The 17,116-nt window shown below is 33.5% G+C and overlaps 1 protein-coding gene and 1 long non-coding RNA gene across 3 annotated transcripts in view; one reads left to right on the forward strand and one right to left on the reverse strand.

Moving 5' to 3' along the window:
- LOC127727857 (amine oxidase [flavin-containing]-like) overlaps positions 1-17,116 on the reverse strand; it is a 115,772-nt gene that overhangs the window by 57,134 nt on the left and 41,522 nt on the right. For both annotated transcript variants that reach the window (XM_052234975.1, XM_052234976.1), the window contains exons 9-10: positions 13,553-13,697; positions 11,425-11,482 (exon numbers count right to left, since the gene is read on the reverse strand). In XM_052234975.1, coding sequence (XP_052090935.1) covers positions 11,425-11,482; positions 13,553-13,697 — 203 coding nt within the window. The remainder of the gene's footprint in view (positions 1-11,424; positions 11,483-13,552; positions 13,698-17,116) is intronic.
- On the forward strand, positions 317-15,628 carry LOC127727907 (uncharacterized). Its single transcript, XR_007993889.1, has 2 exons — positions 317-455; positions 15,298-15,628. It is a non-coding gene; the product is annotated as an uncharacterized LOC127727907 (long non-coding RNA).

A 17,116-nucleotide genomic window follows, 5' to 3' on the forward strand; every position in this document is an offset into this window, starting at 1 on the left:
TTGCCCTAAATTGGCTAATTACAAAACCGCTAGGACAATACCCCCCAAAAACAATCCAAACCATCATTTAGTGGTATGGAACATTGTGCTTAAGTTTCATAGAGATCCATACACTTATACTCCAAGTTATTGTCTGCGAACCAAAATGTCTTCGGACACTGACGCAGACATCGCCATGACATAATATGGACTCAAAAAGTTTTACGGTCGTATAAAAAGTGTTGTAGCAATAAATGTTCTTTTCATCTAAAAAAGATGAGTCGATCTATTGACAAGACCAAAAAGTGATGAAGCTATAAATGTTCTTTTCATCTAAAAATAAAATGCTCCCCAGGGCGCAGCTTGATACGACCGCAGAGGTCGAACCCTGAACAGTTGGGGCAAGTATGGACACAACATTCAAGCTTGATACAGCTCTGAATTTGGATTGTGATTAAATATTTGACACAGCATAGGTTTCTGACACAGAATGAATGTGGTCTAAGAACTTAAAAATTTTAAATTGGACATTCACCTATTATGGTCCAATATCCAAAATCTAAATACATGGTTAGATTCAGCATATCAAAGAACCCCAAGAATTCAATTTTTGATGAAATCAAACAAAGTTTAATTTTGGACCCTTTTGACCTCAATGTGGACAAAGTTGATAACGGGGCCCAAAAATCAAAAATCTAAATACATGGTTAGATTCAGCATATCAAAGAACCCCAAATTTTCAATTTTTGTTGAAATCAAACAAAGTTTAATTTTGGACCCCGATTTGGACCAACTTGAAAACTGGGCCCATAATCAAAAATCTAAATACATGTTTAGATTCAGCATATCAAAGAACCCTAAAAATTCAATTTTTGTTAAAATCAAACTAAGTTTAATTTTGGACCCTTTGGACCTTAATGTAGACCAATTTGAAAACGGAACCAAAAATTAAGAATCTAAATACACTGTTAGATTCGGCATATCAAAGAACCCCAATAATTCAATTTTTGATGAAATCAAACAAAGTTTAATTTTGGACCCTTTTGACCTCAATGTGGACCAATTTCAAAACGGGGCCCAAAATCCAAAAACTTAATACACGGTTAGATTCAGCATATTAAAGACCCCAAGAATTCAAGAATAAAACCCCATTGAAATTGATCAAGAAATAAGCAATTTATACGAAGTATCTTCTTTTGCACAATACTGTGCAATTGAATATTTCTTGCTATTGCGCAATACTGTACAATTGACAATTTCTTGCTATTGCGCAATATTGTGCTATTGAATATTTCTTGCTATTGCGCACTACTGTGCAATTGAAGATTTCTTGCTATTGCGCAATACTGTGCAATTGAAGATTTCTTGCTATTGTGCAATACTGTGCAATTGAAAATTTCTTGCTATTGCACAATACTTATTATATAATAATTTACACATCCTGTTTGGTGTGTATCTCCTACCATACCATTATAATTTGCTTTTAAATATAAATCAGAAATAACCAACTTAAAATGGAAAATTTTAAAAGAAAAAAAAAAGAAAAAAAAGAAAAAAAAAAAATCCCCCCCCCCCAATTCTTTGAACCCCCTTATGATTCATCACCCCCAAACTCAATCCCAGCCTTCCCTTTGTGGTATGGTACCTTGCAGTACAATTTCAGAGAGATCCATACACTTGAACACAAGTTATTGTCTGGAAACTAGAAAAATGCTTATTTTTGGCCCCTTTTTGGCCCCCAATTCCTAAACGTTTCAGGCAATTACCCCCAAACTCAATTCCAGCTTTCCCTTTGTGATATGGAACCTTGTAGTACAATTTCAGAAATATCCAAACACTTACACACAAGTTATTGTCATGAAACTAGAAAAATGCTTGTTTTTTGCCCCTTTTTTGGCCCCTAATTCCTACAATTTTGAGGCAATTACCCCCAAAATCAATTACAGCCTTCCCTTTGTGATATGGAACCTTGTGGTACAATGTCAGAGAGATCCATACACTTACACACAAGTTATTGTCTGGAAGTTACAAAAATGCTTATTTTTGGCCCCTTTTAGGCCCCTAATTCCTTAACTGTTGGTACCATAACCCCCAAAATCAATCCCAACCTTCCTTTCGTGGTATTGAACCTGATGGTAAAATTTCATGGAGATCCATTCACTTAAACTAAAGTTAGAGTGCGAAAACCAATGTGTCTTCGGACGACGCCGGACGACGCCAGACAACGACGACGCCAACGTCATACCAATATACGACCAAAAAATTTTTAATTTTTGCGGTCGTATAAAAATGAGTCAATCAATTGATAAGACCAAAAGTATTGTAGCTATAAATGTTCTTTTCATCTAAACTAGAGGCTCTAAAGAGCCTGTGTCGCTCACCTTGGTCTATGTGAATATTAAACAAAGGACGCAGATGGATTCATGACAAAATTGTGTTTTGGTGATGGTGATGTGTTTGTACATCTTAATTTACTGAACATTTTTCCTGCTTACAATTATCTCTATCTATAATTAACTTGGCCCAGTAGTTTCATCAGAGGAGAAGATTTTTGTAAAAGATTACTAAGATTTACGAAAAAATGGTTAAAAATTGACTATAAAGGGCAATAACTCCTAAAGGGGTCAACTGACAATTTCGGTCATGTTGACTTATTTGTAGATCTTACTTTGCCGACATTTATTGTTTTTTACAGTTTATCTCTATCTATAATAATATTCAAGATAATAACCAAAAACAGCAAAATTACCTTAAAATTACCAATTCAGGGGCAGCAACCCAACAACGGGTTGTCCGATTCATCTGAAAATTTCAGGGCAGATAGATCTTGACCTGATAAACAATTTTACTTCATGTCAGATTTGCTTTAAATGCTTTGGTTTTTGAGTTAAAAGCCAAAAACTGAATTTTACCCCCATGTTCTATTTTTAGCCGTGGCGGCCATCTTGGTTGGTTGACCAGGTCACGCCACACATTTTTAAAACTAGATAACCAAATGATGATTGTGGCCAAGTTTGGTTTAATTTGGCCCAGTTGTTTCAGAGGAGAAGATTTTTGTAAAAGATTACTAAGATTTACGAAAAATTGTTAAAAATTGACTATAAAGGGCAATAACTCCTAAAGGGGTCAACTGACCATTTCAGTCATGTTGACTTATTTGTTAATCTTACTTTGCTGAACATTATTGCTGTTTACAGTTTTCTCTATCTATAATAATATTCAAGATAATAACAAAAAACAGCAAAATTTCCTTAAAATTACCAATTCAGGGGCAGCAACCCAACAACAGGTTGTTCGATTCATCTGAAAATTTCAGGGCAGATAGATCTTGACCTGATGAACAATTTTACCCATGTCAGATTTGCTCTTAATGCTTTGGTTTTTGAGTTATAAGCCAAAAACTGCATTTTACCCCTATGTTTTATTTTTAGCTGTGGCGGCCATCTTGGTTGGTTGGCCGGGTCACGCCACACATTTTGTAAACTAGATACCCCAATGATGATTGTGGCCAAGTTTGGTTTAATTTGGCCCAGTTGTTTCAGAGGAGAAGATTTTTGTAAAAGATTACTAAGATTTACGAAAAATGGTTAAAAATTGACTATAAAGGGCAATTACTCCTAAAGGGGTCAACTAACCATTTCGGTTATATTGACTCATTTGTAAATCTTACTTTGCTGAACATTATTGTTGTTTACAGTTTATCTCTATCTATAATAATATTCAAGATAATAACCAAAAACAGCAAAATTTCCTTAAAATTACCAATTCAGGGGCAGCAACCCAATAACCGGTTGTCCGATTCATCTGAAAATTTCAGGGCAGATAGATCTTGACCTGATGAACAATTTTACCCCATGTCAGATTTGCTCTTAATGCTTTGGTTTTTGAGTTATAAGCCAAAAACTGCATTTTACCCCTATGTTCTATTTTTAGCAATGGCGACCATCTTGGTAGGTTGGCGGGGTCATCGGACACATTTTTTAAACTAAATACTTGAATGATGATTGTGTTTAAGTTTGGGTGCATTTGGCCCAGTAGTTTCAGAGGAGAAGATTTTTGTAAAAGTTTACGGACGACGGACGCAGGACGACGGACGCAGGACGACGGACGCAAAGTGATGAGAAAAGCTCACTTGACCTTTCAGGTCAGGTGAGCTAAAAAGGTGAGTCAATCAATTGACAAGACCAAAAGTATTGTAGCTATAAATGTTCTTTTCATCTAAAAAAGATGAGTCAATTAATTGACAAGACCAAAAGTATTGTAGCTTTATATGTTATTTTCATATAAAAAAATTGAGTAGATCGATTGACAAGACCAAAAGCGATGTAGCTATAAATGTTCTTTTCATCTAAAAAATGATGAGTCAATCAATTGACAAGACCAAAAGTATTGTAGCTATACATGTTCTTTTCATCTAAAAAGATGAGTTGATCAATTGATAAAACCTAAAGTGATGTAGCTTTATATGAGCTGCATCTGATAGAAATCGACCTAGTGCAAGTGGCGATAGTTACATACAGTCCGGTATGCAGTTTAAATAGAACAAAAGAATTGGAACTCTTGTGTTTAGAAGGTAAAAAGTGAAATAAATTTTGTATACGGTTGCCAAGATGTCACAAAAGTTACTTTCCGTCAAAACATTATAAATATTTGCATTCACGTTGATCCATTTTCATATTGTACAACTGTTAACAATGCAACTTGCTAACAATCGTTTTTAAAACTACCAGAAGTCCAGCTGTTACTTCAATTAGGGGGTCTCCTTATAAACTGCTACTTTTTTTTGCCGACATAGAAAAAATCTGTGAAAAATTACGAATATTGAGAAATGAATTATCAATCGGTTAAGACCATTCCCAAAGTAGCACACCAAAATTTGACATTTGTACGAAATATCAAAGTTGGATGTTATCTGGCGGGGTTTCCTCGTTGATTAACGCATCGAACACACCCCGTCCTAAAAATGTAACATCACATGACTTTTTAGTGATTAAAACTATTATTTAAAAAAATTATTTGCATGTTTGATATGTGTGTTTACGTAAACAAGTACAATTACTCTGACAGTCATATTTTCTGTATCATTTAAAAAGTTTTGTTACACATTGAGTTTCACCTTAGTTATGCGGTAACCTGGATTGGTTGACCATTGTCAAGTTGAGTTCTTGGGGTAGCAAAGTCCTATAAATTAATATAAGACATCGAAGGTTCATATCAATTACATTCAACGTTTTTTATTGGACTTTTCTTTAATATCAATGTTGAACCTCGAATTCAACATTGATAGTAAGAACAATGTCCGATAAAAAACGTTTAATGTATATGATATGAACCTTCGAAGTCTTTGAGGTTCAACATTGATAGTAAAAAAAAATCCGATAAAAAACGTTGAATGTATATGAACCTTCGAAGTCTTATATTATAGGACTAGGGGTAGCTTGATTTATATCGTTGTATTTTTATTGTTTGTGTTAACCAATTGTACTTTCGGAATTTTGTTTGATACATCTAACATTGATCTTGTAATTTCTTGTAATTTAGTTTGCGTCTTATTTCTTTGGTGTCATGTTTTGGTTATGTTTGTGTTCGATCAAACAATATCGACAGTTGCCCACCAACATTGGCGTGATCAGGTTGTGTCATGTTTTGGTTATGTTTGTGTTCGATCAAACAATATCGACAGTTGCCCACCAACATTGGCGTGATCAGGTTATTTCTTGTGACTCTTTGTGTCTAATTTGTGGATTGCAGTTCTGTTTTTTTTTTTGTCATATATTTCGATCTTACAACGTTTTAAAAGTCAACAGTTGCCCGCCGAGATGGTGTGATCTTGTTTTTTCTTGTGATGTGTTTGCGTCTTTAATTCGGATTGCAGATGTTTCAGTGATTTCTTTTGGGTTTTATTTTCGTTATATTTTTTCTCGATCTTATAGCATCTAACAATTGTCCGCCGACATGATGTGATATTTCTTTCTTTGATCGCGAATATTATTCATAAGATTTATTATTTATATCTTTTACTTTTTTTAATAGTTTACCCACAGTCGTAAAGTTGTGAGACATTTAGAGTCACGCATACGAGATCTTGACTAAGTTAACAGTTTTACATTTAGACTAAATTTTATTATAGATCTTCGTATAAGGACTCGCTTGTATTATAGTGCTTTACTTAAATAACTGTTCTAATGTCAGTTAGTTCTTCACAACTCAGAAACAGATTCAAGAATATTAAAGTTCTTCACATAATGACTCGCTAATATTAGTTTTTATCTTATACGGTGGCTCACTTTAATTTCAGTTTTTCTCATACATGCTCACTTTTACAACTAGTACATGAGTGTCTTCATATTTCACGTACTACACATATTATGAAGAATGTAAATATTATAAAATTTATTTTGATGCTGGTTTTAAAAAAGATAGCAGATGAGTTCAGATGATCAAGTTCTTGGAACAAAGAGAGAGGGGAAACCAATGGCACTGCTATATCATCTCAGCAATTAAATCACATTAAAGCTTGTGTTAGAAATTAATAAATATGTGAAGCAGAAGAAAAACAACTGTGCATGCATCTGAAAATATTATCAGTATTACAAATGTATGAAGGAGACTGTTCTGTTATGGATATGTTTGACAAATTCTGCATGAAGAAAAAAAAGACAGTTCCTATTGTGGGATAATTTTATTCATATATATTGTTTCTTCCATAGTTCAAATTGGAATCTCAGATTAGCACCACTTAAAAGCATCTCCCCTCTGTTCCATGCGTTTGATCAGCACATGTACTTGAGAATAATTCCAAGACATCTGACTATCAGATATAGTAGAACTTCCACACAATATTTTAACGTGCTTTCAAAATGGGGACTTTTCAGCCAGCGTAACAGGTAAGGCATGTCAGCATCTTGCACTAAACGAGGCTCATGAGTCTCTTATAAACCGTGATGTTAAGGAATCTGTCGGAAACCATCTGCATAACATCATGATAAAATTACTGTCTTTCTTCCTTTTCGAGCATTACTGCAAAAAAAAAAATTAAACAAGCAATTAAAGAGGGGGTTCCAACCACATGTTCCCCATACAAACGGGTCTGAACACAGCACTTTACTCCGGATCTGCCACTGGATTTATAAATCAGATGCATCACGAGATATATATATGTCATGATATATATATGAATTAAAGATAAATATATATCATTAATATCTATGAAACCACAGATCTTACTTAATTGTCCAAGTTTTTCAAATAATATCAAATGTTTTCATTGGTCTTTACTTGTTGGGAAAATGTACTGGATTCATTGTTAGCTAAATTATCAATGTTAGGTTATTGCATATTCTTTAGAGCTGTCTTTTTAAATAATGAATTGAAACTAGAGGCTCTAAAGAGCCTGTGTCGCTCACCTTGGTCTATGTGCATATTAAACAAAGGACACAGATGGATTCATGACAAAATTGTGTTTTGGTGATGGTGATGTGTTTGTAGATCTTACTTTACTGAACATTCTTGCTGCTTACAATTATCTCAATCTATAATGAACTTGGCCCAGTAGTTACAGTGGAAATTATTTTGTAAAAATTTACAAAAGTTTACAAAATTTATGAAAATTGTAAAAAATTGACTATAAAGGGCAATAACTCCTTAAAAGGGTCAATTGACAATTTTGGTCATGTTTGACTTATTTGTAGATCTTACTTTGCTGAACATTATTGCTGTTCACAGTTTATCTCTATCTATAATAATATTCAAGATAATAACCAAAAGCTGCAAAATTTTCTTAAAATTACCAATTCAGGGGCAGCAACCCAACAACATGTTGCCTGATTGGTCTGAAAATTTCAGGGCAGATAGATCTTGACCTAATGAACAATTTTATCCTTGTAAGATTTGCTCTAAATGCTTTGGTTTCAGAGATATGAGCCAAAAACTGCATTTTACCCTATGTTCTATTTTTTAGCCATGTCGGCCATCTTGGTTCGCGGGCGGGGTCATCGGACACATTTTTTAAACTAGATACCCTAATGATGATTGTGGACAAGTTTGGTTAAATTTGTCTTAGTAGATTCAGAGGAGAAGATTTTTGTAAAAGATAACAAAAATTAACGAAAAATGGTTAAAAATTGACTATAAAGGGCAATAACTCCTTAAGGGGTCAACTGACCATTTTGGTCAAGTTGACTTATTTGTAGATCTTACTTTGCTGAACATTATTGCTGTTTACAGTTTATCTCTATCTATAATAATATTCAAGATAATAACCAAAAACGGCAAAATTTCCTTAAAATTACCAATTCAGGGGCAGCAACACAACAACGAGATGTCAGATTCATCTCAAAATTTCAGGGCAGATAGATCTTGACCTGATAAACAATTTTACCCCATGTCAGATTTGCTCTAAATGATTTGGTTTCAGAGATATAAGCCAAAATCTACATTTTACCCCTATGTTCTATTTTTAGCCATGGCGGCCATCTTGGTTGGTTGGCCGGGTCACCGGACACATTTTTTAAACAAGATACCCCAATGATGATTGTGGCCAAGTTTGGTCAAATTTGGCCCAGTAGTTTCAGAGGAGAAGATTTTTGTAAAAGTTTACGGACGACGGACGACGGACGCCAAGTGATGAGAAAAGCTCACTTGGCCCTTTGGGCCAGGTGAGCTAAAAAGGGGGATGGATATTCATACTTAACATTTGACTATATTTTCTAAATATCTAACGAATATGTAAGAAAAAATAGGTTTATAATACGATATATCTCTCTTGTTCTGTTAAACAATTGCAGGTATTGTAGGATTATTAAGGTATTTCAGTGTTTTTAAAGCACCCCCCCTTTTTGTAATATACACCACAAAACATTAAGTTAGGATAAAGAACCAATAACCCGGTAAATAGAATAATTAACATTGAGTTCATTTGTGTGATGAGCGCTTTTTAGCGACTTTATGAGCATGTATTATATAATGTTACAGTGTAACAAACGTAATCAAACACACCCGTAAAAATAACATTATCTCCCCTGAAAATGCTTAACAACATGACAAAAAAACTGCTACCGTTTTTTGCCCTATATCACATAATTATGAAAACACATTAGATAGTGGATACTGTGGTTGTGTACATGTTTGAATGTGTAGATGGCACTCAGAACGATCGTCTCTAGATTTTTTAAAAATTTTCTACCTTCGGTTTCCTGGTCACCGTAGCAACATGTTTCGTTCAGTTCAAGCTATTCCTGATTATGAATTATTCTACAACATACATTTATCCTCAAGCAACAACTATAATACAACTCACCTATACTAAAGGGGATCGTCTAGTTCCTAACTGATTCCTTTAATCGTAACTATCCTGACGACACCCATCGTTGTCACGTCTACCATTGGAGGCAGCGAAATGACATGATTTGACCGGAGAGCGAAATAAACAAGCGAAGCAATTTTATCGAACCACATCCCAGACTGCATATACATGCGTTACACAGTGATTGATTGGGAAGTAAAATTCTGACATTTAAGGTCAGTGTTGGTCTGAATTCTAAGATTCTTACAAAATATCCAAATTTAGAAACGCTTCAAGCATTTGCATGCACATTTCTCCATCAAAAATAGCGTACTACATGTATTTGTATTAATTTGCATAAGGTTGATTACTATCTAATGCAGCTCATATGTTCTTTTTATCTAAAAAATTTGTAAGGGTTCCGCGGAACCCAGTGTCTCGCCTACTTTTTCTGTTAATCGCAGGCTCAACAAAAATGAGGAAGTAAATCAATAAAAATATTCCTCTTGATACTATCTTTTGATTGTAAGAAGCTTCTGTTCAAGTTTGGTAAAAATCCAGGATAGTTTATGAATCTAATAAATGTTTAAAAACTTTAACTGCAGACTGAATGTAATGTTAACTGGAAGAAAAAAAAAATTTCCTTCTAGATACTAGCATTTGACCATAAACAAGCTTCTGTCCAAGTTTGGTACAAATCCAAAATAGTATAAGAAAGTTATTAAAATTTTAAAAACTTTAACCACAGAGTGAATGTGTTGTTTCCTGGCAGAAAATCTAAGTCCATTTAAAAGTAAAATACTGAAAAAATGGATTTATTTTTTTACAAAATTTCCTTCTAGATACTAGCTTTTGATCATAAACAAGCTTCTGTCCAAGTTTGGTACAAATCCAAAATAGTATAAGAAAGTTATTAAAATTTTAAAAACTTTAACCACAGAGTGAATGTGTTGTTTCCTGGCAGAAAATCTAAGTCCATTTAAAAGTAAAATAAGGAAAAAATGGATTTTTTTTTTTACAAAATTTACTTCTGGATACTATCTTATGATCATAAACAAGCTTCTGTCCAAGTTTGGTAGAAACCCAGGATAGTTTAAGAAAGTTATTAAAATTTTAAAAACTTTAACCACAGAGTGAATGTAATATTTCCCGGCAGAAAAACTAAGTCCATTTATAAGTAAAATACGGAAAAAATGGAATTTTATTTTTACAAAATTTACTTCTGGATACTATCTTATGATCATAAACAAGCTTCTGTCCAAGTTTGGTAGAAATCCAGGATAGTTTAAGAAAGTTATTAAAATTTTAAAAACTTTAACCACAGAGTGAATATTTGTGGACGCCGCCGACGACGACGCCGACGGAATGTAGGATCGCTATGTCTCGCTTTTTCGACTAAAGTCGAAGGCTCGACAAAAATGAATTAATCAATTGACAAGACCAATAGTGTTGTAGCTATACATGTTCTTTTTATCTGTAAAGATTGAGTCAATCAATTGACAAGACCAATAGTGTTGTAGCTATACATGTTCTTTTTATCTGTAAAGATTGAGTCAATCAATTGACAAGACCAATAGTGTTGTAGCTATACATGTTCTTTTTATCTGTAAAGATTGAGTCAATCAATTGACAAGACCAATAGTGTTGTAGCTATACATGTTCTTTTTATCTGTAAAGATTGAGTCAATCAATTGACAAGACCAATAGTGTTGTAGCTATACATGTTCTTTTTATCTGTAAAGATTGAGTCAATCAATTGACAAGACCAATAGTGTTGTAGCTATACATGTTCTTTTTATCTGTAAAGATTGAGTCAATCCATTGACAAGACCAATAGTGTTGTAGCTATACATGTTCTTTTTATCTGTAAAGATGCGTTTTTTAAAGTAAGTAATGTAATTGGATCAACTATTTTGTTTTTTAATAATTCTTTATTTCAAAAAACCTGTTAGTCAGCAAATTTTTTACCAGACAATAATACATAACAATGACCTGATATTTTAACTGATAAAAATCGATAGGAAAAAAGCAATGCATTAGTTTTGTTCTAGTGAGACTAATATTTTGTTTGTTTTTTATTTGTATTCAATCATTTTATATAATTTTGACAATAAAATGTTTAAATTAATCAAGCAAAGTTCTATAACTAGATAAAATTTTACCTTAAGAAACTGCTCACATTTAAATGCTTGTGCATAATGTTGACAAATTGCATCCTTTCTACAAATAATCAATTTAAAATTAAATCACATTTCAGTGATTAAAAACCTTTAATTTAAAGAAATGGGTCACCTGTGCAGAAATTCATACTCTTCATGAAAGGAGTTTATACATTTTGGTTGCCAAGGAAAAAAGACTCATCATACACCATTAAATTTATTAATCTATACATATATTTGTGGTTGGAAGATCATATTGTAAAATCCTGCAAGAAAGGAGGTTCTACAAGAGTCACTATTTTTGGGAACAAAATCATTCACTTTTGACATGGGGCCAATTAGAAGCCCCAAACTTTTTTTAAAATACTAAAATTCTTCAAGCTTCCCAAATTAATATGGTTAATGATAAATGAATGGGACGAAATTATCTGGAGACTTTAGTACAGAAATATCACTTGTAATGTCACCAGTGTTCATACACATTTCTAAATCAAATATACCTAAAATGGCCATTTCACACAAAGTTTAAGAAAAAACATGTAATGAGCAAAGGCTATAACAAAGAGATATTTTTACCTTCATTGACTTCTTTAAATAAGACACCTTGTAGCAAAATATGTGGTATGATTTTGTTCAATATTGTACTGTGGATTCATTATTATTCGTGGGATACCAAATTTTCGTGGATTTCATGGGTAAACGTAAACCATGAATTTAAATGTTCAACAAGGTATAAATTTGTAACAGGCTGTTATGCAGACTTCAGCAAAACCATGAAATCAAATATCCACGAAAATACAAATTTCCCTCAATCCACGAAAAATAAATGAATCCACAGTATCTGATGTCTTAATTTGATGGTGAGCATCATCATGGCAACCAAAAAGTATCACTGTGGATTCATTTATTTTCATGGATACCAATTTTCGTGTATTGAGGGAAAATTGTATTATTGTGGATATTTGATTTTGTGGTTTTACCAAAGCCAGCATTTATGGTTAGAGAAAATTTTGTACCTTGTAGAACATTTAGTGGTTAACCTTTACTCACGAAATCCATAAAAGTGGGAATCCAACGAATAATTATTTAACTGCAATTTGTTGCATTTTTTGGAATAATAAGTAAATTGGCTAATAAAGTGTTAAAAGTCATCCATGTTTTTAATACATTCAAATTTGAGCTTGTATGAATATAATATGACTTATTATCAAGATGTATTTTTTTCTCCAAATCAACATTTTTTTCATTTTCTTATGTTTTATGTTCAATTCACACAAAGAATGTTCTTTTGTATTCTTGAAAGATCATTTATCATCACAATTTCATAAATAGGCAGTTGCTTCTACTAGAAAGCTTCTGCATCAAAGTTTCCATATTAAAAAGTTTTTCAAATGCCATTAAGATTTGGTTGACCAGTATGGGATATCTATGTCACTGATGACCACAGATATGTTTCCCTTGTTGTAACCTATTGTAAGTTGTACCAGTAATTGGATGCGATATTGTACCTTTCTTCAGTTTGATTGGCTTAAAAAACCAATAAGTATATATCTTTAGTAAGTGCTTAGGTTCATGATTAAAAAAATCCCATGATAGCTGGTTGTGATTACTTAACTTTTGGTCTCTTGATAGGTTTATTAGTTCTATTGCTTGATTCCCTAAAACAATCCCCATGATAACTGGGTGTGATATCATACCTTTTGGACTCTGATTGGTGAACCTGAGACCTCTAGCTTGATTGGCTAAAACAAACCCCATGATAACTGGGTGTGATATCATACCTTTTGGACTCTGATTGGTACATCAGTTCTCTAGCTTGATTGGTTAAAACAAACCCCAGTTTGGGTGTGATATAATACCTTTTGGACTCTGATTGGTGCATCAGTTCTCTAGCTTGATTGGCTAAAACAAACCCCATGATAACTGGGTGTGATATCATACCTTTTGGACTCTAATTGGTACATCAGTTTTCTAGCTTGATTGGCTAAAACAAATCCCATGACAGCTGGGTGTGATATAATACCTTTTGGACTCTGATTGGTGCAACAGTTTTTGGATTCGGAATGATGCATCAGTTCTCTAGCTTGATTGGCTAAAGCAAACCCCATGATAGCTGGGTGTGATATCATACCTTTTGGATTCTGATAGGTGCATCAGTTCTCTAGCTTGATTGGCTAAAACAAACCCCATGACAGCTGGGTGTGTTCCATCAGGTTTGGTGTCATCAATGCAATAAGTTATAGGACCAAAGTTTGAAACAGCACTACCACACATGTCTGTTAAGAGAAATATGTTAAAAGGACTGTAGTAATAATACTGATGTTTTGTGAACCTAATCATTACAGAACTCCCTTAGAAATAAAAAGTGGAAGTCTTCAGAAAGAAGTGTGTTTGTCTTCTGTCTCTGAATAATACATGCAAAAATGAAAAGGCCAATGATTTGAAACTCAGAAATTTGTTGAGATCAAAAATTTAAATAGCAGGTGCACAAAATTATATCCTGTATAAAATTAACTGTGGTTTGGATAATTCTGTCCAGTCGTTTTCAAAGATTTGCATATTAACAAGGTGTGACACTGATGAAGACCAAAGTGACCCTATGTGTTGCTGCAGCTGGATTCTGTCAGGCAACACAATAAAACCAAAGGATCAATGGAGTCTGTTTCCCACTAATGCCTGTATAACAAACTAGTGATATTGTTTTATTATAAATTAGGCATTTAGTTTTCTGATTTAGAAAGTTTCACATTTTGTCATGGATCCTTAATACTATGTGGAATTTGTTTTGCTCATTGCTGATAGCCATGCTGTGAGCTATAGTTGCCTACATCCACATAATTTGGTCTTTGGTGGATAGCTGTCTCATTGACAATGAATACTACATCCCTTATTTCTATGTTTTCTAAAAGGCCAAGGTGCACTACAGCATTGTACAAGTGTTAAACACACTTAAAGTATGCATATACTGCAAACAAATGCTCATGGAATTCCATTTTCAATTTAAAGAGCACAAATTTTAATGCAAATTATTTTGTATCATTGGTTCTGATTGACAATTTGCGTAAAATTCTCTATCTACGTGACTGTAGCTAAGAGAAACAGACATTTTGAATTCTGGAATGTATTGACATGTAATTTATTCAATAATAAGCAAAATCACATTTTTCACCTAGAAATCATCTTTTTATCAAATTTTAATTAGTTATGAAGCAGACAAAAAGCCAGAAAACACCCGGTGTTTACATTTGACAACGGAAACTTACCTATGACATCAAATCGTTTAATGAAAATTTTACCTCGAAATAATTACTACGCAATGCATCGCCAGGTAAACTCAATTTTCAACAGTAAAACTACTGATGGATGTCTGCAAAGCTTGACTTACACAATACAGTTAAGTTTCCATAACTCTGGTATGACAAGGCATACTTAAGTTAATGCATCAAAACTACTAATGTAATCTTTTCAAACAATAGGTAGAAAGCAAACAAAAGTCAACTTTGGAATTACATTTACATTTGATGTCAGGCACTTCTAAAATCTATTTCGCTAAGGTCAGCTGCCTTCCTGACTTGAATTGTCTGCAGGAAATTAAAAAATTTCAGAACAAAAAAAAAATGACAAAAGGAACATAATGAACGCGTTTATAAAATATGAATTGTTTTTGTTTCCGCAATTTTTTTTCTTGTGTATTATCAATTTCCCCTCAAGTACAAAACAACTCATCCCATCAACTATAATAAAATGCTCCGCAGGGCGCAGCTTGATACGACCGCAGAGGTCTAACCCTGAACAGTTGGAGCAAGTATGGATACAACATTCAAGCTTGGTACAGCTTTGCATTTGGATTGTGATTAAATATTTGACACAGCATAGGTTTCTGACACAGAATGAATGTGGTCTAAGAACTTAAAAATTTTAAATTGGACATTCACCTTTTATGGTCCAATATCCAAAATCTAAATACATGGTTAGATTCAGCATATCAAAGAACCCCAAGAATTCATTTTTTTATGAAATCAAACAAAGTTTAATTTTGGACCCTTTTGACCTCAATGTGGACAAAGTTGATAACAGGGCCCAAAAATCAAAAATCTAAATACATGGTTAGATTCAGCATATCAAAGAACCCCATATATTCAATTTTTGTTGAAATCAAACAAAAGTTTAATTTTGGACCCCGATTTGGACCAACTTGAAAACTGGGCCCATAATCAAAAATCTAAATACATGTTTAGATTCAGCATATCAAAGAACCCTAAGAATTCAATTTTTGTTAAAATCAAACTAAGTTTAATTTTGGACCCTTTGGACCTTAATGTAGACCAATTTGAAAACGGAACCTAAAAATTAAGAATCTAAATACACAGTTAGATTCGGCATATCAAAGAACCCCAATAATTCAATTTTTGATGAAATAAAACAAAGTTTAATTTTGGACCCTTTGGACCTCAATGTGGACCAATTTCAAAACGGGGCCCAAAATCCAAAAACTTAATACACGGTTAGATTCAGCATATTAAAGAACCCCAAGAATTCAAGAATAAAACCCCATTGAAATTGGTCAAGAAATAAGCAATTTATACGAAGTATCTTCTTTTGCACAATACTGTGCAATTGAATATTTCTTGCTATTGCGCAATACTGTACAATTGACAATTTCTTTCTATTGCGCAATATTGTGCTATTGGATATTTCTTGCTATTGCGCAATACTGTGCAATTGAAGATTTCTTGCTATTGCGCAATACTGTGCAATTGAAGATTTCTTGCTATTGTGCAATACTGTGCAATTGAAAATTTCTTGCTATTGCACAATACTTATTATATAAAAATTTACACATCCTGTTTGGTGTGTATCTCCTACCATATCATTATTATTTGTTTTTAAACATAAATCAGAAATAACCAACTTAAAATGGAAAATTTTAAAAGAAAAAAAAAATGAAAAAAAGAAAAAAAAATGAAAAAAAAAAAAAAATCCCCCCCCCCCAAATTTTTTGAACCCCCTTATGATTCATCACCCCCAAACTCAATCCCAGCCTTCCCTTTGTTGTATAGTACCTTGCAGTACAATTTCAGAGCGATCCATACACTTGAACACAAGTTATTGTCTGGAAACTAGAAAAATGTGTTTTTTGGTCCCTTTTTGGCCCCAAATTCCTAAATGATTAGGGCAATTACCCCCAAACTCAATTCCAGCTTTCCCTTTGTGATATGGAACCTTGTAGTACAATTTCAGAAAGATCCATACACTTACACACAAGTTATTGTCATGAAACTAGAAAAATGCTTGTTTTTTGCCCCTTTTTGGCCCCTAATTCCTAAAATTTGAGGCAATTACCCCCAAAATCAATCCCAGCATTCATTTTGTGATATGGGACCTTGTGGTACAATGTCAGAGAGATCCATACACTAACACACAAGTTATGTCTGGAAGTTACAAAAATGCTTATTTTTGGCCCCTTTTAGCCCCTAATTCCTTTACTGTTGGTACCATAACCCCCAAAATCAATCCCAACCTTCCTTTTGTGGTATTGAACCTTGTGGTAAAATTTCATAGAGATCCATTCACTTAAACTAAAGTTAGAGTGCGAAAACCAATGTGTCTTCGGACGACGCCGGACGACGCCAGACGACGAAACGACGACGCCAACGTCATACCAATATACGACCAGAAAAATTTTTTTGCGGTC

The sequence above is a fragment of the Mytilus californianus genome, unplaced genomic scaffold (assembly GCF_021869535.1).
Source record: "Mytilus californianus isolate M0D057914Y unplaced genomic scaffold, xbMytCali1.0.p SCAF_2, whole genome shotgun sequence".
Lineage (NCBI taxonomy): Eukaryota > Metazoa > Mollusca > Bivalvia > Mytilida > Mytilidae > Mytilus > Mytilus californianus.